A 24871-nucleotide genomic window follows, 5' to 3' on the forward strand; every position below is an offset into this window, starting at 1 on the left:
TTAGTTTAAACCAGGACATCCCACCTCTCTCTCTTTCTCTGGACATTTAAAGCTCTTGTTAGGAACATTTAGTTTGTGTGGTTTATGGCGCCCCTTGTGGACAGAGTGATATGTCTTTGCTGATCTTGTCCTGTACAAGAATAAGAAGTGTTTTCTCATTTTAAAAATCTTTTTCTACTTTCTTTTTGCAGTAAAAAGTCTCACTAACATTGATTATGTGCCATGGAAAATGTAAATAAAGCTATTGCCTAATCTGACTCCTACCCTGTGACAGCTGTTTCAGACATTAGAAGTAACATCAGAGAGATTATAAATGTTGCTGATGGTCTTATTTGTTTTAGAGGTTATGTAGAGGCATGGGTATGAATTTCTGTCTTTGTGTATGCAGTTAAAAACTCCTCACAGGAGTTAAAAACTCATCATGCTCCTCATCCTTTAAAAGTCAAGGTATAGATGTAGCAAAATTGATTTAGAATGATGGAAAGCAAGCAAGGGCCCTTAACACTTAAGGCCTTTCCACACCAGACGTGTTTTGCACATATGTTTTTTTTTTTTTTTTTTTTTTACCTGTATTCTATCAATGCAAGCTTTTACACCAGCATTGCTGCTATACAGGGACCAGAAGGAAAAAAATACAAATGCTTCTTATTTATTTGCTGTTCTTATGTATTTCTGTTTACCAGTAAACAGTGCAGACCTTCATGGCGGGAGTGTTTTGCAGAATGTACATAATTTGAATTGAAAATCTTGTTGCTCCTGGTGTGAATAGACGGGCACAACAAGTTCAAAAATTCCACTCTGAATTATTCAAAATTTCATGCCATTTATTCGCATCTTCCTTGGTGTGCAAAAGCCTTCAGTGATAAGCTTGTTCAATGACTACGAGCCACGGCCAACATCATTGCTCCTGTATTTTATGTGCTTTCTGATCAGTGATGAGCACAGTTTTCATGCATTAAGGACTTCTTCTTGTTAGTACAATATAAAGGCAAACCCACAGGGGTGTTTCTTTTTAGCAGTCTTTGTCTGTTGGAGCTCCTCCAATCTTCAGTGACCTGATGGATTGAGCCAAGAGCCCAAGTTGTGACCGGTCCAAACGTAGCCACTGTGATGGTCGCTTGTACCTAAGAAGAAATAAAAAGAGATGTTACTTTTTGAAGGAGAGTCATGTTGTGTTTTAAAATCTTGAAACCTTTGTTACCTTCTGGTTTGAGCTCCAATGTGACTCTGAAAAACCGTCTCTGTCCGGGTGGGAACATCAGCTGCTCCAAACAGTTTGGCCCAGCGCAGTCCACCCTGACATGGACTCTCAGCCTGCACAGATCTATTTGGGGTCTCATTGTCTTTTTCTCCCCTCCTCTCCCCTTGCCTGCTGTCCATACTGATCTGAGACCAATTATCTGCATTATTCAGGCTGCAGTCTTCCCTGTCAGCTATGCTGTCCATCAGATCTGACTCTTTGGGCCACCACTCTGGAATTGGAGCTAACATCGGACTCCTACTGGCCTGGATTGCTCCTACATCCTGCTTATTACAGCTAAGACTCTGGGAGCCGAGATAATGTTGTTGATGCAGATCTGACTTTTGTGAAGTATTAGTTCCCTTGATGCTGCAGCTGTTTTCTACCTGTCTGTCAGCTTGCAGTAGTGGCCAGCTGGTCACTAAAAGGGCCGAGCACGGCTGAGGTGGAGAATCCCCCGGCTCATCTAAACACAGCTGCCTGTTCTGTAGCAGTCGAGGCTCCAGGAGCAGGTTGAGATCAAAAGGCAGCACGGAGAGCGGCTGCAGTAGGAGGAGCAGCTCCTCAAACAGGGGCCGACACCGACCCAGAGACATACAGAGGAAGCCCCAAGAATGGTAGTATGTTGTCACCACATCTGCAGACACATGCAAAAAATTTAATTAGCCTTCAAAGGTTGGTAAACATACTGAGTACAGCTCTGTGCACTGTAAACCCAGATTTTGTTTCAAATTAAACTTTTTAGCAGTCATTACTTATTCTTTCATTTTTTGTCAGAAAACATTGACATTACTAAATCAAATTAGTCATCTGTATTATTCAGCTGAAAGATGCAATGCAATGATCATGTTAAGCTGAGATAACTTAGTATGTTTAGTTCTTTAAGAGGGGGGAGGGGCTATTTCAAAATTTCAAAAATCTATGGGTGAGACTGTCAGTGCATCTGTTGGCACCGGCAGGCAATGCTTTCACTATGACAGTTCACACGTAGCGAAGCCAATGCTTTGCCTCACCATGTCTCCACCCCACCAGGGAGGGAGTAATCAGCGAATTAGATTTTGGGAGTGATCCGGATCACTGTCTGGATCCAGGAATGTTTCTAAAGGATTCTTCACTATTGGGAGATAGGGCTAATGGCGGAGGTCTGTGCTCTCTGAGGGCTTTTCTAGTTTCATATATTTTTATGTAAGTTAAACTTAGCATTGTTATTTCAACTTAGACTTTATTTATGTGAACTAATAATTTTTAGTAAAGACTACTAATATACACTTAAAATGCCTACTGCATAAAATTAAGGTTCTATGTTTATATAATTTGACCTCTTTAGTATCAGCTTGTGTAAAAACTAAAGTGGTGCAAGGCAATCGGATTACTCATGCTTATTAGTAATTTCAACTAATTTGGGTTTAGAGAGTGGGACTGTAATTATTCTCCTGCACTAGTGGGAGCACTTCTGTGATGACTCAGTGTTCAGCATCTTTTATTGCAGTTACCTTCTGGCTTTGTGTGTTTTTGATTTTACCTTGTTTGCATATTTGCAGTCTGTCTGCTGTTCATGCATTTGTTTGGGCTTTTTCCAGAACTTTTGTGTTGCTATACTAAGTTGGACTTTTAATGCAATGTTTGATTTGTATCTTTTTTTGTTTCATTTCACAAAAGATAAAGGGATAATCTGTATTTTTGAAACAAGGTGATTTCATAATAATCTAAGTTTATTTGATCTTATTTATAAAACAGACTAAATGCCAGGCCTCCTGTGCTAACATTCTGAAATTATGTTGAAGAAAGTTTTCATCACACCCAGGTGTCTTACTTTGACATTAAGTTGGGAGATAAATATTAAAATAACTTTTTACTGGTACATGTCAAATATCAAATTTTCCCAAGAAGCACAAATTAAAACAAATTTAAAATCACAAGGAGATTTGGATAGACAGAGCTCTGTGTGTCTGCTAGTACAGGAGAGTTACAGGGGTTAAAATAATATAGAAAACAGTTAAATTTAAACAGCTTTCTATACATTTTTTTTCCTTTCATAATTCCTCTTAATGTGAGTATTCAGTCTACATGTCGCAAAAACATTGTTATTTCCTTTCTCTGTGCATCTGACCATTCTTGATTGTTTTCATTCTTGAATTAATTCACTGGAGAACAGCTGATCTCCAGCTCAGTGAAGTCCTCTCTGTTTAATATCATATCAGCGGGCTCAGATGTATTGATTATGTCACCAAATCAATCACTCCCAACAACATGTTAAATAAAGGGGCTGTTGTTACGGTGATAACCGAAAACTTCTCAGGGCATGATGGAACAGGCTATGAAAACAAGCCAAAGAACCTAAGTGAATCAATCTTAAACATTAAAACCGGTCCAAAGATCGGTTCGTGCCTTATTTTTACCGATCCAGGGCTTCACAGACCGATGCACTCGGACTGCTGACGTCAAGATGGGTTAACTGATCCATATCAGATTATCTTTACACGGCTATTAATTATATATATTCAGAGATGTTATTCATGACTGAAATTTGGCCTGGTGTTTTGAAGCACAGCTGCCTATCATACAACAAAGTAAAAATAAAGATTTTCTTTCATCACTTTACAGGGACTTTAAGCTAAATGCTAGTGTCAACATGCAAACATGTTTATGATACTGACTTTCAAACTTAATGCAAGTTTTACCTTTTTGTTCAGCATGTTAATCTAACATCTTCTTACTTTAAATTGTTCAAAAGCCATTAATCAATGAAGTTCTAGAGCTGTTTTCATAAAAAATCATGAGTAAAAAAAGTTGCATCTAGTTAAAAATTTCTCTGGTTCATAATTTTTAAGACAAAAGCTCTCTATCTCACACACACACAATAATTAAGAACACCAGCCCTGGACTCGAAGCTTATTCAGTAGTTGCTGTGAAAGACCAATTTACTCACATCAATCCTACATTGCTATTACAGCAAGACAATGAGTCAAATGTGTACTCACCTTTTTGACTCTGAAGGTGACTGAGCCAGAACTCTAAAGCTCTCAAGCTGAAAAATAATAACAAACATTACATTAAGATAAACCAACAGTAAATTTACTCTCATTCTTAGGAGTTATTTAAATAAAAAGGGGATAACTGTCCTTACTTTAGCAGGCCCATAATGAACGCTCTCAGTTTCATGCAGTGGCTGCCAAGCTGTGGACATTGCCTGATTTTGGAGACGAGGCTGTGTAGGACCCTGGTAGATGGACCTTGGAGACAGAGCAGAGTTCATGCAAGTGCAAGAAACAAACAGAGCTGCTGTCAGACAATACAGCTGATCATTTTGTATCATATCATGGTATCCTAAGTATTGTATAACAGTGTATTATTACCACAAGTAAAGTATCATCACTTGTATTGTAATTATTCAATAATATAATTGTATCATACTCAGGCTGGGGCTTTTAATATCAAAAGTTTTATCTGTTTCCCCTCCTTACTGGCTGCTGTGTTCTTTAAGAAACTGCTGGATAAGTTTCTCTAAATAATTTGGCTTGTGATAGAGACAGCCTTTTGTTTGCATGCAGATTACTCATGAGTCATGGACTAATTAATTAACTGGAGCGAATAAAGCAGGCTGCTCTTATCCCCCAATTTAAAAATATGATCTTGTTTATTTTCTGCTCTAGTAAAGACCCTTAAATCAATTTTCAGAGCACCGTTCTTTGATGACAGCGTAAGAAATCCTTTCCTCATGCTGGCTAAGACTAATTACTGTTTGTCGATATTGATAGTAGGAAGTGGGAAAAATCTTCCTCCTCAGTGGAGGAGCGCTGGGTAGTGCGATATGGCCTGATATGACTGATTATAACCAGCACTGTAGTGCAGGGTATATGTAGGAGTATACCCTTGTGTTTTCAGTACCCACTTTTAAATCTCCTCTCCTAGGATGGCAAGGCAACAAAAAAGTAATCTAAATTCACTGGTGCATTGTTTTGAAAACATTAACCCCAACACTGTCAGTTTATTAAAAATGCATCATCATGTAGTTGTCTCAGCCTTTAGTCTGCCAGCCAGTGGAAATGGCTAAATCTGTTAATTTCATAATGATCTTTCTCCATGAAGCAGATGGTCTAACATGTCTACAGGGTAGTTATCTTTTGCAGGATATGCTTCTTAAAATGAGGGGGACAAATTACGAGTATGGTTATAATATTCTGCTGAATTATGAAGTCTGGGAAACTGTAATTTTCCATATAAATCAATAAAAGTATGAACAAGTAAAGTCTGTTATCTCCCAATCATTTAGATTGGACCAATCAGACAAACAAGTGGGCTCAGACCCATAAGGCCACCTCTGCTTATAATCTTAGAGTTTTATGGTATTATATTACAAGAATTTATTTTAATCATGTTTTATAGTTTCATATTGAGTCATATTGTATCTAATTATATCATTTCAAATGTTATTGTATCATAATATATCATATGAACATTTACCAATCCTCGTCGAGACTTCCACTACGCCCCAGGAATGGTTGCGGCGTTGCCCAATGATCACATCCAGTTTGTGATCCCTGAGCCCATCCTCTAAAATGTTCTGAATCGCAGGACACAAATGTTCCAGGACAAGCCCAGCTATAGTCGGACTGCGAGAGCTGTTACCAAGACGCATCTGTGGAGTGAGAAAAGAGACGCTGTAGTACAGAATTTTTCCTTCTGATTATTTGGGCTCTTTTCCATTGTGACACATCTTTCAATCTGCTGAGCTCTGCTTGTTCATACCTTTTCTTCAGGATCTCTGCTGCTGCCAAAATGAGCCATGATTAGATCCACAGCTCTGCTCACAGCTCTCAGCAACCCTATAAACAAACAGGCATTTATACTTTAAAAATATGAGAATATGGGTTGCTTATCTTCACCTTATGTAATATCTGTATTATTGATCACTGAAAATTGATGTCAAGTCCTAAAATCTGTCAGAAAGTGGGTTGATTCTTACATTCTTAGGTGTCTTTTTCTAACATACTTCTGAAGATACTGACTCATTACTAAAGCATTCTTTAAACATGATGTTAAGCTCAGAATAAGGTGAAAATGATAAACTACACTGGCAGATTTTTACCTCTTTTCCAAGGGTGTAAGACACAATAGATGTTTTTCATCTTACTAACTGGGTCAATGCAGAGGAGTATGAGAGAGTGCTTTCAAGGTTCATTATCACAGCACAGGAATAAAAATGTGAAGGTGAAATAAAGATGATAGAGTCAGTTTCCGTTTTGGCATCATCCTCATTGACTTGCTTTGCCCCTGCTTTTCTTTCTTCGCACAGGCTCGCCTCTGCAAATGTCACAGTAAATTCTTAATGCATGTTGATGCTGCCTGCAGTGCTGCACCACACTGACTGCTCACCACTCCTACAAATGACTCCATCTCTAATTATCCGCAGCAAAAGGTTCACATTTATATAATTAAATACAGCCCATATGGCAGCACTGAAACAAAATGGTTAGCTGTGTTGTAAATCATTAGCACTGTTTCTACTGCATCATTCTCCTTCATGTTCCTCTGCTGGAGCTTGCAGTCGCTCACACATAGGCTACAGAGCAGAAGGCTCAGCCAATCCTGAGCAGGGAGAGATAAAAATAGGTCATGTTTGAGAGGAAGCCCCTTCAGGGTATTGAAGACATTGCTGCAGCACACTGAGTTTATGTTGCTGCTCTACACGGCTCATCACTGGTTGGAAAATCCAATCAAGGAGGAAACCAGTCTTCGCTGTTACTAGGACACTTTTGACTCCATTCAGATTTAATGTGTGGCATACATACTGTATGTAACATCATGATGTATACAAAGCGATACAGCTTATCACACATCAATTGACCATATTCATACTTATGCCATTTTTCTGACTTCACAGTCAGTGGAAGCTCATATGCTTTAATTTTTAAAACCTCTCAAATCCAGTTTAGAAATTGCATGGAATGTGAGTGAAGATGGCCTAGTGGTATGGTTGCATCTCATCTAAATCCAGATTTTTTTCTTCAGCTCCCTCCACCGCTCTCCTACAGCTTTGCCGGGTTGAACATGGGACTGAGTGGTCTGGAACACCGCATCAGAAAGAGAGACATTTGGGTCATTTCTGCACAGGCTCGCTGACTAATCAAATATGAACGAACATTAAAATAAGTTAGGTCTGACATCTCACCATTGCAACTGTTCAAAAACATTTATGCAGCAAACTTGTTTGTGTTTGGTGTCTAGGCCCTGACCTCATCACTCCTTGCAGGTTAATTTTACATGTACAGGTACATCTCAAAAAAATTAGAATGTCATGAAAAAGTTCAGTATTTGTTGTCACTCATTTAAGAAAGTGAAACCCATATATTATAAAGACTCATTACACATAGAGTGAAATATTTCAAGCCTTTATTTATTGAAATGTTGATGATTATGGCTTACAAATAATAAAAAACCCAAAATTCAGTGTCTCAGAAAATTAGAATATTGTGAAAAAGGTCAATATTGGAAAGTCATGGTGTCACACCCTAATCAGCTAATTAACTCAAAACCCCTGCAAAGGTTTCCTGATCCTTTAAATGCTCTCTTAGTCAAAAGGTCATTACTAAAGAAGCTGGTTGTTCACAGAGTGCTGTATCCAAGCATATTCAGAGAAAGTTGAGTGGAAGGAAAAAGTGTGGTAGGAAAAGGTGCAGCAGAATAAGGGATAACGGCAGCCTTGAGAGGATTGTCAAGCAAAATCCATTCAAGAATTTGGGGGAGCTTCACAAGGAGTGGACTGAGGCTGGAGTCAGCGCATCAAGAGCCAGTACGTACAGACGAATCCTAGACACGGGCTACAAATACGGCATTCCTCGTGTCAAGCCATTCCTGAACCAGAGACAACGTCAGAAGTGTCTTACCTGGGCTGTGGAAAAAGAACTGGACTGTTGCTCAGTGGTCCAAAGTCCTCTTTTCAGATGAAAGTAAATTTTGCATGTCATCTGGAAAGCAAGGTCCCAGAGTCTGGGGGAAGAGTGGAGAGGCACAGAATCCACATTGCTTGAAGTCCAGTGTGAAGTTTCCACAGTCAGTGATGATTTGGGCTGCCATGGCATCTGCTGGTGTTGGTCCACTGTGTTTTCTGAAGTCCACAGTCAGCGCAGCCATCTACCAGGACATTTTAGAGCACTTCATGCTTCCTTCTGCTGACAAGCTGTATGGAGATGCTGATTTCATTTTCCAGCAGGACTCGACACCTGCCCACACTGCCAAAGGTACTAAAAGCTGGTTCAATGACCATGGTGTTACTGTACTTGATTGGCCACCAAAGTGGCCTGACCTGAACCCCATAGAGAATCTATGGGTTATTGTCAAGAGGAAGATGAGACACCAGACCCAACAATGCAGATGACCTGAAGGCCGCTATCAAAGCAACCTGGGCTTCCATTACAGCTGAGCAGTGCCACAGGCTGATCGCCTCCATGCCATGCCGCATTGATGCAGTAATTCATGCGAAAGGAGGCCCAACCAAGTATTGAAGGCATAGAAAAGAACATACTTTTCAGAAGCCTGGCATTTCTGTTTAAAATATCCTTTTTTATTGATTTTATGTTATTCTATTTTTCTGAGACACTGAATTTTGGGTTCTCCTTATTTGTAAGCCATAACCACCAACACTTCAAGAAATTAAGGCTTTAAATATTTCACTTTATGTGTAATGAGTCTATGTAATATATGGGTTTCACTTTCTGAAATAAGTGACATCAAATATTGAACTTTTTCATGATATTCAAATTTTTTGAGATGTACCTGCAAAATTTGAGGTGTAAACCTCCAGTGGAGCCTTCATATGGGTGCTGGGGTGGTTGAGATGGAGAGACAGATCAACAAACTGGGAGGATGTTAGTCAGGTGACTGAATTATGATCTATGTCAAGTGTGAAGTCATTCAAGTTGTCTTCCTTTAACCTTTATAATAAAATTGTTTACCTTTTATAAATAGGATAATGCTGACTATCTCAAACATGCTGTCCCCATTCTACCTTCTTTGCTGAATGCCTGTCATTTGTATGGGAAGAGGGAAAACACAAAAACAAAGGTAAACTTTGTACTTTATATTTGTATAATAAAATACAATATTATCCCCCATGCCAATGTTAATACTTAATACTCATCTGAAATTTCATGGGGCACAATTAGGCTACAGCTCACACTTAGCACAAAATTTTGAGATTTTATTTTTAGGTCATATTGCCCAGCCTTAACACTGTGGTATGGTTAGCAATGTAAGCTGGGGCGCTTAAAAACGTATGTTAGCTTTTGTCCTAGAGTGGGTAAAAATAACTGAACATGTATTTCCTTTCATCTAAGCCCTATATCTAAAATAAGAAATTATGTTCTTTGTCTGTATCTCTGTCTTTTTTAAGGCTCATGCAAAGCAAAATCAGAAATTGGTCTCTCACTACAGAGAATACATTGGGAAAAAAGTTGCTGTAAACATGTGAAAAGACTTAGAATGATGTTTGAGTGAGTTGTAGATTTGGACTGTACAAAAGTTTTTCCATCATTCAAGTATTTTATTTCATTTTTTAGTTTCTTTCTATTCTGGGGTGGGGGTGGAGGATGGAAATTGGAGGCTTTAAGATGTAATGGGGTTCCTAAGCATCCCATTAAAGCTACAATGATGTTAAACCATTGAGCATTTTGCCATCTTTGGTTCTCTTGTTCGATTGCAAGTTACCGTAACTTCAACACTGCAGCTTAGCAAACTAACTAATGTCTTCATTACCCATGTGCATCTTTCTAGAATGCCAGAATTTGAAGAACAGCTTGTTCAGTTGATTAAGATGAGGAGGTCAGAGGAGTTCAAAATCTGATTCTGGCTTTGGTGGCTCAGACATTGGCTTGGCAGGTCTAACAGAGCAGTCAGACGAAGAAAGAGGCACGACTCTCCCATGAGTGGTTGTGGTTTCAGCACATTTAACAGACCGGCTCACAGCAACCCAGAGCAGAGACTATTGCTTAATTTCTCATTATTCTGAAACTTAATTTCACGCACTGTGAGATTTTTTTCATATTACTGAAACTTGGGCCAGTTGTCAATAGCACAGTCCTCTGTTGGACAACCCCAGTTCTAAAAAAGTTGGGTCACTTTGTTAAATGTACATTTAAACAGAATGCAATTGTTTGCAAATCTTACTATAATTGGCAGTGTGTCTGTCTATCTGTCTGTCTCAGGTAGCTCTTATATGTTAGGTCGGTCGTGTGGTGCTGTGTTAAAGCTACACAAATACACTAAAAGTCTGGAATAACTCAAAAGGCTCAGCTTTAATGCTCCCCTTATTGTGTTGTTGGCTCATCACTGCACACATGCAGCGGTGCACAGAGACACTGAGCCATTATGTTGTTATTTGAGAAAACACCCCTTTCCATGCAGATTGGCCTTATAGCATTAAGCATTTAATGTTGATGGCAGTAATAGCACCACTTAGATAGAGTTAAGATTAGCCTATTTTCTGTGAGAGCTGATGGAAGTGTGCTACAGTTTTATGGAGTGGTGCGTAAGTGAACATATCAATAATGCCTCTGATCAAAAACGCACTGTCTGTAATTCTGGATATTTAACACAGATTGCCAGGATCTGTGCAGGATGCAGACGGGATCTGACACACCTGCTGGCGGGAGTGGATGACACCCACTGTGGGGCCGGTGCAGGGCACTAGCCTCATGCACTCATGTTCACATAGAACATAAAAAATATATCAGATGTTAAAACTGAGACATTTTACCATTTCATAGCTATATGAACATGATCCAGAAAGGCCAGTCAACTCCTGGCCAGAGCTCATTTGAAATGGACAGAGGCCAAATAGAAAACTGTCCAGTAGAAAAAGTTTGGCATATCTTAAAACAAAAAAACCTGGCAAATACCCAAGACTGTTAAGGGGCTAGAATCCTATATCAGACAAGAATGAGACAACATTCCTCCCACTAAAGTCCAGGGGATGCTACACAATGATAAACGTGGCCCTGTCCCTACTTTTTCGAGATGTGTTGCCACCATAAAAATTCTAAACGGGCTTCCATTTTTCATGAAATGATGAAATGATAAAATGTTTCTGTTTTAACATCTGTTGTTCATGCTCTATTGTAAATAAAATCTTGGTTTATGAAATTTGCAAATCATTGCATACACAGTGCCCCATCTTTTTTTGAATTGTAGTTGTATGACAAAACTATAGTCCAAAATTTTTACACAGCAGATCATTATTACAGCATTTGAGCTTCTACCCCTGGGTGTGACATCAGAGTAAAATGGCCTTTATAGACATGCAGTGAATGTTCCTCACCTCTCCTCTGCAGATGGCTGATGGACATGGACTCATAAGACGTATCAGGTGAGAGGCAGAACTCTGCTGGCGGCTTGTCACTCAAGATCAAAGATTCATTGTGCTGGCTCTGACTGGACTTCCCGTTGAGAAAAGCAGAGTCCGAGTTTTGCTGTGAGTACAGCCCTGAAGCGGCCAAGGAGAGCAGAGAGCTTAAAGAGGAAAGAGGAGCGACTGAGGAGAGAGCAGCTGTGAAACTACCATGAAAAAAGCCAGAATCAGCAGCAGGTGCTGCCCTCTTTTCAGGTTGTGTGGTTGTGATGGGAGACAGGGTTACCTGACGGTTAGGGTGATGAGCGTCAGTGGTTAGGGGTAAAGTGGGTGGTGTGTTGGAGAAAACGGAATGGTATGAGGAGTTGGACTTGATTGGACTTTTTGCCTCAGTGTTGGCATGCCCCTGCTTTGGGGTGAGGTTGATAAGGTCCTGGTAGGTGGGGACTTTAGCAAGGCTAGACTGATTTAGGGTTGGGGTCACTTTGAGAAAAGAGTGAGTTTTGCCTGAGTTTGGGCTTGTTTTATCTCGCACTTGTCCCTGGTTGGGCTTTGGACTTGTGTACGTTGGCTCCAGGCTGCTTTTTGATGTGCATGGACTCTGGCGTCCTTGGCCTCTGCTGGACTGGCTCCACGTATGTCTGCGGCTGAAGCACTCAGGACTCGGCGTGCAGGTGGAGCAGGTATCTGAACTTGAAGGAGCTTCTAGGAAGACGGGACAGGCACTGCCCATGGGTGAGAGCTGAAGGTTAGTGAAGCACTGACTCCTTTTGCCTTTAAACTTAAAGCCTGATTGGGTGCTACCATTGGACTTTTGGTTTATGTACTGATCAAGAAGACAGCCCAGGTGCTGGGTCTGGGGTTTGTCTGCTGGCACCAGGACAAAAGGCTGGATGGGCAGGGAGGTTGGTCTCTGGGCTTTACTGTAGCGAATAACTGCATTTTCCATCGAACATGCTCCTGTAAGGACACAAAAAAAGGAGGGGCAGGTGTTAGCATCACATAGCTCTAAAAACAGAAGTTGTCTATCTTTCTACAGCAACAAATACATGAAAACTAAATCAGTGATTACCCTTTTCAGCAGCATTGGTATCACAGTGCTCTTGGTCCAGAATCACAGATGGCAGTGTGGATGCAGAGCTGGTTCCTTGGCATTTACAGCTATGTGGGCTACACTTGCTGGGGCACACTGAACAGGTTGTGTAGGAGAGGTTTTGGATGCTGTCTGTGTGTCTTTTCATGCAGGGAGCTTGTTCAGTGGAGGTGCTGGCTTCTTGGTAATCACAGGCCGGAAACTGCGAGGCGAGGCTTCTCTGTGCAGAGGAGAGCATCTTTTCTTTTTGTTGATCCTCTTTCTCCTATTGGTGAGAAAAAATAGAGCTGCCTATGATTACATAATCAAAACACATGCATCATAATACAAGATTGTTCTGTCGCTGTCTAACACAAAACCTCTTAACAATGTGATTCATTAGCTAAATTGTGAATGCTGGTTTCATGTTCACAACATCTATTCTTGGGCATTTGTAAATACACATGGATTCCCCGCGGTCACCAAAGTCATTAATGGCGCACTCACACTAGCCCATCTGTACCGTGCTGTTTTCCAACCATGCTAAATCCCGTTTGACCCCCTCCCTGTCCCCCACTTGGCCCGCACTCGCAATGCTCAACGCATCCAGGCCTGGGCACAGATACGTCACACGCCGACGTCATCACACGAAGCCTCCATTGTTGATGAACTTATATGAGTTGAGGACTCCGTATACATAAGTGTTGTTGTTTGGCTGTGAAATAGCAACAGATTTATACGATATCTGATCTGACACCGGGGTTATTTCACCAGACCTGGGATCAGTAGCTACGTTAGCTATAGAGAGCCCAGTGAAGAGAGAGAGAAAGCAGTTCATAGCGGAGAGTTATCCCTCAAAGCATATAATCTTGAGCCTGATCAGAGTTCCAAGCACTTCTACAGAATGAAACCCAGACTTTATAACTTGTACGAGCTACTCCAGTCATTCCTCTGCATGTTCCTATACTATCTGAATCCCCCTGGTATTCCTTTATGCACCATGAACTGTGCCGTCTCTCAGCGTATTTTTGGATGCCTTTCAGTGCTGCACCAAACAAGCTCTAATGTCATAGGGCAATCACAGTCACAGTCTGTGTCCAGAGCGGGATTAAATGTTCAGTTAAGTTTTTTTTTGTTTTGTTTTTTTTACCGCGACAAGAGCAATTTTAACCATCCGATGAGAGCTGGAGGTGAATACGCCACAGGATTAATAAACGATGTTTCTTTCAAACGTCAGTGACCAAGACCACAATTCCACTTCTTATTAACATGAAATAGAAGTAAAGGTAAATTAATTCAGTGGATGATAGTATGGTATTATCATTTTATAATAAGAGAGGTTAAATCAGCTGTGTGATTAACCCCTGCACACACTTGTCCGTGTATTTGGCACTCTCCTTTATGCACTGAGGATGAAAGGTGTTTGTTATCCTGTGAGATGCTGTTTGAGGCTCAATCAAGGGAAGAAGCTTTATTTCACAAACCAAGAATCCACTCACAGTTGTTAAAGCCTGACTTTGCCAGAAACTGGTCAGAAATGGGCACTGGACTGGGATTCATTAGAACAAGGTCATAGTGGAGCTGTGCGAAGTTCAGTTCTTCAGCCCTTATAAAATCTTTGTAACTTGTTGAAATACAATGAGACAAAATATATAGTTCTCTGTATCTTTCTAGAAAAAAAACCTGCTGTCTCTAGCATGCAGCTGCTGCCTGGTGTACTGTGCATTTTCAAATGAGTCTTTTTGTTGTTACTTCACGTTACATCACATTCCTGCGCTTGTGCTCCTTCATTTGCATTCGTGCCGTGCCTAGGCCCACCTCGTCCTTCCGTGCCGGGGCCGCGAAGCGTGCTGCACAGAAGCATAGAATGATTGCACTCACCCTGGCCAAACATACCAGACTTTAGGCTGAAACGGGCCCAGGCACGGTACGGATGGCCTAGTGTGAGTGCACCCTAAGTCTGCAGCAGGGACTTAGAACAGGTCAATATGATGTGTTTATTGGTAAGGTACCATTTTTGTAGTATAAAGACACCTTTACCTGGAGAATCCAGTCACTGGTTAATCAGTATTCCTGGCTGCCATTACACCATGAAGACAAAAGAACACTCCAAGCAACTCACAGAAAAGGTTATTAAAAAGTATAAGTCAGGGGATGGATACAAAAAAAATCCAAGGAACTGAAAATCCCCCAGAGTTCAGTTAAATCCATCATCAAGAAATGGAAGGAATATGGCACATGTGTAAATCTGCCTAGATCAGACCATCCTCACAAACTAAGTGGCCATGCAAGAAGGAAACGAGTGAGAGAAGCCACCAAGACACCTACGTATGACTACTCTGAAGTAGTTACAAGCGTCAGCAGCTGAGATGGGACACTCTGTATACAAATGATGCCAGTCCCCAGTCAAAGCTTTACTTGAGTGGCAAAGAGAAAGCCACTGCAAGACTCGTAAAGGTAGAGGGTAAAATGAATGCAGCAAATTATAGGAAATCCTGAAGGACAATCTTATTCAGTCTGCAAGAGAAATACGGTTTGGGAGAAGATTTATTGTGAAATGTTTAAAGACAAAAAGGTGAATATTCTGGAGTCAAATCCCATGTCTCAATCTAAAACAGAACATGAAAAGGGATGTTAACACCTAATCCCTGTGCAACCTGAAAAACCTTTGCAGTTCTGCAAAGAAGAATAGAGCTCATATTGCCCCGTATTACCCCTCTTGAACATTATGCTCCCAGAATTTGGGCCTCTTTGTGTCACCTATATATTATTTTATACAATGCATTAACAGGGATTTAGATTCAATTTGAACATTCAGATACCAAGCAGCAACCCTAGATGCTTTATGTGGATGCAACTCACTGCAAACTAAAATCTATTTGATATCTAATAGCTCAGACAACAGAGGTGGTCTGGGATGCCTTAATCCAAGATGGATCGGTTTGCAACATGTAGGGGCATGTTTAGAGATCCATATTATTTGTCTCAAATAAGTAATAAGAACAGCTCTTCATTCGGTACCATTTTGTATTTATGTCATTATAACAAAAAACATGACGGATAAAGGGAAACACCTTCTCAAACTGGAGCTGGCTTCCATTCTTCATAAAGCTCTTCACTCACAGAACCGGTGGTTTACAAATGACATGTCATGACTCCCCTATCAAGCGCTGTTTTGAAATGGTTTGTAATTTCAATTTAACCAGTACAACCCTCAATTTATTTTTTAACTATTATATCACTGTTTCATTTAAAAACATCTTTTGACAAAACGAGAGGCTCTAGTTGGTGGCTAATCTGCCCATGTCCATTTGTATTGGCAGTGGCTTCACTGAATGGATACCAATCCACAGTAAGAGAGCCACTGACATGATGTCTGGGATGTTGCATAAGAGGAGGGCAAGTGAGTTCAGATATCAGGCCGTCACTGAAGATGTTTGTCACTACACAGTATGGATGACGGACGAAGTGCAAAGTGTTGTCTAATAACCCCGTAGTCTCTCTGTGAAGTGTATTTAGGTAGCATTTATGAGTTGTAAATCTAGATTGAAAGAGAAGAGCTGACCTTGTTCCAAGCTTACCTTCTTGTTTTCTCTGTGTTGTTCTTCCATCTTGTGATCAACACAGTGCGTCTCAGAAGAAGGGGCAGGGCTACTTCTCCTCTCGGAGTTGTGACCCTCAGGGCAGCTGGTGAGGCTGGTCCAGGCTGGGCTGGGCGACTGGGAGGAAAGGTCACAGGTCACAAGCTTGTAGTACTTCTGGTTGGTCCCCATGGCCAGCGTGGCTTGGCTTTGGAGACAGGCAGTCAGATCTGATACCTCCAGTGAGGAAAGACCTGGGGGGAGGGGCTCCAGGGAGTAAAGATTGCAGTTAGAGTCGAGGCCCTGAGGAGACCAGGGACTCGTCTCTATGTTCTGTTTTTCTTTGAGGGGAGAGTAAAGTGTTGAATGATCATGTTGGAGGCCTTGGGCTGGAGTCTTAGGAACAGGCTGGAGATTGAGAAATACAGATCCCTCAGTTGACTCCGAGGGGTGGAGAGCAGGGCTGCTGAGGTCATGTGGAGTGGCAGGGTTGTTGCTCCTGTTGTAGATGGTGCAAAAGTTTACCAAAACACCATCAGAGCTGTTACAGGAGGAGTCACTGACATACTCTGTGTGACCATTTGTGAACAGCTCTGGAGAACATTTTTGTTGGCTGTGTGTGCAACAAGAAATGTTATCCTTCAATATGTCTGAGTCCTGCTCTCCATACGCAATGCTACCAGATCTGCCAACTTGAAAGCACTCCAAAATGGTCCCTTCATTGCCCCATTCACTGTCCATGTTCTGGTGTGACATAGTGTAATCTCTGGCACCATTACTGACAGGCCAGTTTGAGTTTCCATGCAGCACAAAAGACGAGTCCTCATGATATCTGTGCAGATTTCCTCCATCGCTATCATCATCTTCATCATCCTCGTCTAGTTCTGAGTTTGGCAGGAATGAGTTGTGCAGCCTCAGACTGCCTTTTGCTCCAGAGCTCTCCTTTTTCAAAAGGGAACTTATTTCCTCCGGTGATGAGGTGGAGTCGTACCTCCCGCTGCTATCACTGCCCCCCTCCTCCTCTGCTCGCTCCTCATTCAGGCTGCTGTAGCTGCTGGAGAAATGTTTCCGCCCTCCAGTAAAGGTGTGTTCCTGGTTCAGAGAGTCTTGTTCAGGGAGGGATACGGCTCGAGTCAGACCTGCTGAGCACAGCCGGCTAGGTCTCTTGGTGGAGCTGCACAGAGCTTGGACAGGAAGTCGCCAAGTGGGAAGCTGAACCACGGGATAATGGCAGGCAATCAGGGTGTCCCCTGAGAGACTGGAGGTTCCTATCATGCTGCTGGATGAGGATGGACCATAGAAACTCTCTCCATGTTTCCGAATTTATATCCTAAGAGAAAGGATTAAAAAAAAGTTATGAAACAGATACCAAAGTAACTAATATGCAGATACCAGTTCCAGTTCAGATACCAGTAGGGGTTGTCCAGTGCATCTGTTGAATATCAGAATTCACAGATATAAGAAACATTTTGAATAAAGCCCCAAATGTAAAACAACTGCCAGATGGTCTGCTTCCTCACTCCTCTCTCAGCTAACTTTGACTCAACTTCTCTTTGTATCCGTATTGGCTACAAAGGGTTCTGAAATATTGGCGTACCTGACATACAATATTAGTCGTGTTTTTGTCTCTATAATTCTACAAACCCATATTCCAAATGACTGAATGGCACATAAACTACCCTCTCCCTGTGGCTACAGGTAGTTTCTATCAGGTTTCTGTCCATCTATAAAGAAGCACACTTCCTTGCTGCACAAGGAGGCACCATTCATATATTTACTGATATACGGACAGCAGTCACATATCTGAGTGAAAACGAGGGGTTTGTCAAGGATAACAAGATGTAGGCAATCCTTATTTGCCACCTATAGCAAGTAGGTTTTTCTGCTATTAATGGTGGAGTTCTCTATTTGCTTATGCTAAAATCTAAAAATATGAACTGTTTGTTTAAAGAAGGAGTGAAAATAATAGGGGCTTCACAATTAAATGAAAACTGTAAAGCTACTGACTCAAATATGAGAATTTGCACTAAACAAATTAATATGCCCGCATTAAATGCAATGACTAAGAAAAATGTCTTCAGCAAAGGAGCCATGCTTTCCTTAGATTAATCCTTAGATTACTGAATGACAGTTTAGTGGTAATTAAAAGATTTCCAGGTGGTTCTTTTTGAGTATTATGAAAAAAATGAAAGACAGCAGATAGAAAATGTGAGCTGTAGTTAATATTAGGTATGCTTTATATTATCAGCTTTTAATATGATATTAGTATTGGCACAAATTGGCAGAATAAATAATATATGTAATTATTGTACTAGCAGATATGAAATTCCAGTGATATTTACAACTATTATATCAGATCAGATTTCTACAGTAATGTCAATCAAATACAAATATGTTATGGAAAAAACTGCTGAACCACTATGGAATTTGGTCAGTCACTTTACACTTTAAAAGGGGTGAATATTAATGCAATCACTTGTTTTACATTACATATTTTCATTTTATTGACATTACTTTGTAAAAATCTGTTTTCACCTTGACATGCAGAGGTTTATTTGCGATTCTTTTTAGTAAAAAAAAAATTTAAATGAACTTGGCCATGTTTGATTTATAAAATTAATAAAAGAGTAAAACATCCATGGGGATGAATATTTTTTTTGCCACCTTCTCACTGTGGATATTGGTATTAGTCAAAATGAATTAGTAAATCTCAGCATATCAAATATTAACCAAAATCCAATATTTTTGCATCCCTAATTAATACTAGGGCTGAAATGATTGCTGGAATTATCCGAGTGATTCGATTCAAAAACACTGGCGTCTTGATTCCAGCGTATTTTTCAAAAAGTTTCAGCATTCTGAATAATTTGATAAGACTTATATTGATAATGAATTGACACCAATAAAATATAAACACTCTATTGCCACAGACAGTGACTAAGAGAGAGAACAAATAGGTCAAAGTTCATCATCATACAGTCAGGATTCAACAGGTCATAGAAGCAGCGTTATCCCTTAAAATGTGTTCTCCATGTCAATGGATGGTCCTAAAAGGTCAGATTTTTAAGGTGGATAAACTCACAAACAAAAACATGCAAAAAAATTAAAAGTGAACACCCTTCAAAAAATAAGAATGTATTCATGCAATCTAAAGGCTCAGCTTTCAGACATCATTAGATAACTGTATGAATGATGAAACTTTATTCTTGCTAGAATGTGAAATATTACATTCATACATAGAGGATTTTGAAATTATTAAGAGTGCCTTTACTTTAATGGCAAATTGGAAAATAAATATAAACTACTTTAAGAAATGTAAACTGTCATCAGAACTTCATTGCACTTAAAAATATATTTTCTTCAGAGAACCTGTTAATACTAATTTTTAATATAGAAGTAGTTCATTTAGGGGCCAATATTCTTTTCTCATTTGTCTAGTACTACTTTTCTTAAAAATCAAAAGTGATTGATTAAAAAAATGCAATGTTTTTTATTAGAGCACTCGATTAATCACCAGAAGAATCGATAGAGTACTCGATTACAAAAAGAACTGATTACTGCAGCCCCATTTAATACGCTATTTTATTTATTGTATTCAATTTCATTATTATATCATTGGAGATGTGTTAACATCAATCAGTATCCCTCATATTGTGCAGGTTTCTAATGTTTCAGAAAATCTAAAGAAACTAAGACTCAGAAATCTGCTTTGAATGCATCAGTGGTTCATTACCATTTTATGTAATTATGCTCACAATGCTGGATACTGTTTTATATATATATATATATATATATATATATATATATATATACAAAATACATGAAACAAACAATTCCTCTTTTTTCACTTCAAACACTGTGTGCTTATCTTGGGAAATGAGAAGGCATTAAACTGACTTTTAGAGCAAAGACACATGGGATTTAAAAAAATGTGATAAATAAGTCACAAGTGCTGCAGTTAAAACACACTTATGGGGCTCCTTCAACAATATGGGAATGTTCATGTAATAATAAAGTTAAACACAGTAGTGCTGTGCTTGATTGTATCAGGGATTGAGAGAATGAAGTCCCATGACAGTTGAACTGATGGTTTTTCCTTAAAGCAAAGGTACACTTATGCACTTTCTTTTTAAACTAAAATATTTACTATTTTGCAAAGAAGAACCACAGAGACAGTTAAAGCTGCATATTTATGAACCCTGGATATTTGTTGTTTGCATGTGAAGTGTTTGTGTTGCTATCTGCTGATCTGTTGATTAGTGTTCCACTGTTGTCACCCTCTAAGCTGTAATTGTGTCATTACTTAAGCCTAAGGGACCTCATTACAGATTTAAGAGGAATAAAATGCATCTTTAATTCTGGATTAAAGCGTTCATAAAGAATAAAGAATGATAAAAACATTAAGCACATCTGGGGGCAGAGTCTGTTCCCTCAGATCATATTGCTGCTGGTCCTCCAGCCACAGTCCTGCTCTGGTGTCTGCTTCTGGCCCTCAGCATCCCCCCAAATTCAGTCAACCATTAACAAACCCCTACTCTCTCCCTCTCTCTCTCTCTGCCTGGGCCAACCACCGTCGCTCAGCCGCTCTGTAACTAGGGCAGCTGCACTGCAGAGATGCTCCACCAGCGCTGCTAAGAGTAAATACATTTTCTCATCAGTTCAGTTAATTTTAACCTGCTCTCACATTTTACACACAAACAAAAATCTAAAAAGTGGAATAATTATCATCATTTTCCTGTCATAAGATGAAACTACAAGGATGATTTCATAAGCTACTTAAATAACTGGTAATCACTTGTCTCTTAGACATACACATACTAGTACATCATTTCTGATGTCTGATTTTAGCAGTGTCTTTTTCTTGTGCAACACTGAGATAAATAAGTCTCCATCTTTGGATGTTGTTTAGGGTTTGCGTCTTCCGTGAAGCCATCAGTTCATAGAGGTCAGATTGCCGTATTAGTCTCTGGGCACAATGTGTAAAAAACCTAAACAACATCTGCTGCGGATGACCAGAAAGACTTAATCCTCTTTATCATCACGTCGCTACAACAAACAACTTCCTTTTTATGGCAGGAAACGGTAAACAAATCAAAGTCTGCTGCTAGTAACTTTTATATTCATCTTATATTCAGGAAATAACTATCCCAACCAAAATGTTGAGGTGACCTGGGCCTACACACACTTGTCTACATCAAACATAAGCCCATCTCTATGTGGGCAGCACTATACTGTATTGTACGGCTGAATCTCTTAACCATAAACTTCTACTTAATTCAACTAAAACCAAAATTGTTGCTCTCTAAAGTCAGAAACATTGGTCACGAGAATGTTCACATATCAACCATAAATGGTTCAGAAATTAAATCAAGCTTTCCACTGTCATGTAGGAAGAGAATAGTTAAAGCTGTGCCTCTATCGGTTATGGGTAATGGGGATGTAATTTATAGGAACGCTACAGCTTCAATTCTTAAGCCCTTGACCACTGTCTGTCCCTCTGTCCTTAGATTTACAAGAAACACAGCAACGATGCAACTGTACATACAGGAAGTGAAGCAATCAACCGTACCACAGCACGTCAGCCTGAACGGATGAGTTATACATTGGAAGTCCCTGAATGGTGACATTTTAAAGATTTTATCAAAAATATGCATATATTGATGATTTTTTTATGGCACCAGTTTCCAACCAGTACACCTACGTAAGAAGTCTTCTGAGAGGTATCAAAGGCAACTGGAGCAACGGTGTGGCGTGCAAATTGACACAAACAGACAGACTGCCAACTATAATAGTAAGACAATTGGTGATGGATACGGCACTCTTTGTGCCCTGTAAAGAAGGTTGGTTAGCCAAGCACAGGTCTTTAGATATTTTCAAGGCTCTAATTGGATAATTACCACATTACATGTTGGGGTGGAAGTGTGGTACCTACATGTCCCGTTCACTGATTGGCTAATTCTTAAGTTCCTCAACATGGTAAAGAAAGTGGTAAATCTGTGTTTGCCTTTGGTAAATGGGGCTTGTAGAGCTTGTAGAGCACTTTTCTAGTCATCTTACCACTCAAAGCGCTTTTACACCGCTGTTCACACCTACCCATTTACTCCACATTCAAACTAATGGCAGAGATTGCTATGGAGAATTGTCCATCAGTATAAGCTACTCCCATTCAAACACATCCACATCCATTTACACTCCACTGAAGCAAATGACTTAGATTTCCAATTGTGACTGTTTTGAATTATTTCTATTGTTTCTGATACAGATGAAATGTCCCTGGTGGACTTAAAAGAGATGATTTATCTCCTTAAGAAGCTGCGAGCAGCTTGCAAAAAGACCATTAAGAAGTTAAAGGGTTAAAAAAAAAAAAAGTTGGGGTGCACCGGTGGTCAAGTGGTTGAGGAATCCAGCCCGTGGCACCATTTCCTGCATGTCTCTCCCCGCTCTCCTCGGGTCCCTCGCTGGATATGCCCTGATGTTTTTTTTTTTTTTTTTCATAATTTCTTTTGGTAAAAGACATTTTATTCTTAGTTTAACACAAACAGATAAGAGTTTTGGTCACTTCCTGATAAAAAGCCTCTCCAAGTCAGCAGTTGGGTGTACCAGATGCCACATTAAATTTGTACTACACAAAAGACAAAATCTTTTTTTGGTTCTTTTGCCGTTGGGTTATGGTTGAAGTTGTTAGGGTGTCTTTTCAGTTAAATTGTCTTAAATGCTTATAAATCAAAAGTTTTTTTTTAAGGATGACAACTCCTAAAAACCTACTCTCTATATGATGGAGATTGTTCCTAGCCATTGTTCCCACAGCCTCCTCCTGATCTAGTATGATCTGATACAATAGAATGAAAGTACAATATTTAGAGTGTAAAGAGCTATTTTTAGAAAATAAAAAAGATACACATCAGTGCCTTGTTGCATAACTCACAAGCCCAATTTGTGCTTCTTTTTGTGTGGCTGTGGCTCAGGAGGTAGAGCCAGGAGGCCTTTAGTCATACGGTTGTTTTTTTGTCCTTGAGCACGACACCTGAGTCCCCAACTGCTCCCAACATCCATGTAGGTGTGAGAAAAACATGTGACAGAGGGCTCCTGGACGAAACCTGATAAACAATCTTCAACCAAAAGATAATAATACTGCTGTTAACACAACATCAACATCTTTTCAGCTGATGGATACGACAATGGTCTCATAATTATGATGGTACAAAACTTGTAGGGAATATTATGTATTGAATCTGGATGTATCCTGTCTCTGTCTGTTGCCAACAGTTCGATAGTTCAATACCATGGGAAAAGTAGGCCACAGTGACTGACTATTCGTCTGCAGAGGACGAAAAGTCCTGCTGCGAAGCGGATAAGACTCTCGTCCTGTAATTTGCTGCTCAAAAATCTCTGCTGAACATGTCTGTGGTCTGGGTACTGGAGCACACTGAGATGCTTGTGATTAAGTGAATCATCGCTCTGGAAATGTCTGTCAGGTCAAGTCAGCCAGTTCACATGAGAGATGGGACTGTGTGGTGGTTCTGTGGAGGCAAAGAGTCCACTGATGCTGATGCCAGGCTCTGAAACAGGCAACTTTCTATCAGTGATTTCTCTGTATAATGAGACATTAATATATTTATGTAAACTAATGTAAGGAAAAGTTTCAGTATGGGCTCTATAATCAGATTTGATGTTTTAAATGCTTAAAAGGAAATATGACAAGAACAAGGGAGGGCCATTTATAATTGAGCTGTTGGATTTCAAAATAAAATGTTCAAAGAGGCTGAAGTGGGACTTCATGTTAGACAACAAGAGACAAGCAGTACACATGCTAATACAGCCAGCCATGACAGAAGTAGCATCTTCAAACACTACTAAGCATGTACAGACAGGCTATTACTCTTAAAGCACAAATAAAGTACAAATAAAAAAGGCTACAATGGCGACATAACTGAATAATTGACCACAAAGCAAAGTAGCTCAAGCGAATAATAATGACAAACGCCATTTCTATTGTTCCCTACTAGCTAAAACAAACAAATATGAACACTTACTTGAAAACAGTCGTCTCTCATAGGTGATATCCTTCCTTTTTTTCCCGGTTACTCTTCTTTAAATACGTGTTTGGGTCCGAAATCATATCAAACAGAATATCAAAATAAATGAAGCGAAAGCGCGTCGTGCTCTGACGCAAAGAGCTACATTTTAAAAGGAATATTTGCAGCCGTATTACCGGAGACAATGCAGTTAGTATACCGACATATTTAAACTGTAGTGTCGGCTGATGTAGGACCAGTCCGACTCTGATGTCCGGACAAACACAGCGGTCCCCACGCCGCCGCTTCAGCACCGCTCAGCCTGATGGGGGGTGTGTGACGTCATGACGTCGTTACCCAATGAAAATAAAGAAGCGTCCGCCGCTCAAAGAAGAAGAGATCATTACAACGCCTTTGTATATGTGGCTGAGCGATAAAAATAAACATCAAGATGAGACGGATCACTTTTGACCTAGATATAATTAAAGAGCTCACATTTATTAAGTTATAAAATAAATATTAGTCTCAATCTGTCTTATAACCTATCATAAAGCCTGCAGAGGAAAAACAGTCATTTCACAGAAACGTGCATTTAAGGGTTGCAAAATGTTTTTTATT

At 39.9% G+C, this 24871-nt stretch overlaps 1 protein-coding gene across 1 annotated transcript; it reads right to left on the minus strand.

The window, feature by feature from the left end:
- Positions 1 to 630: 630 nt before the first annotated feature.
- Positions 631 to 24517, minus strand: LOC121525504 (iporin). The gene is made up of 10 exons (XM_041811538.1): positions 24272 to 24517; positions 16239 to 17568; positions 12658 to 12943; positions 11556 to 12545; positions 5990 to 6066; positions 5705 to 5879; positions 4368 to 4473; positions 4222 to 4268; positions 1202 to 1877; positions 631 to 1124 (listed from the first exon to the last, which is right to left on the minus strand). The coding sequence occupies exons 2-10, from the start codon at positions 17511 to 17513 to the stop codon at positions 1013 to 1015; spliced, it is 3744 nt and encodes a 1247-aa protein (XP_041667472.1). The 5' UTR covers positions 17514 to 17568; positions 24272 to 24517; the 3' UTR covers positions 631 to 1012.
- Between the last annotated feature and the right edge of the window lie 354 nt (positions 24518 to 24871).

The sequence above is a fragment of the Cheilinus undulatus genome, linkage group 17 (genome assembly GCF_018320785.1).
Source record: "Cheilinus undulatus linkage group 17, ASM1832078v1, whole genome shotgun sequence".
Lineage (NCBI taxonomy): Eukaryota > Metazoa > Chordata > Actinopteri > Labriformes > Labridae > Cheilinus > Cheilinus undulatus.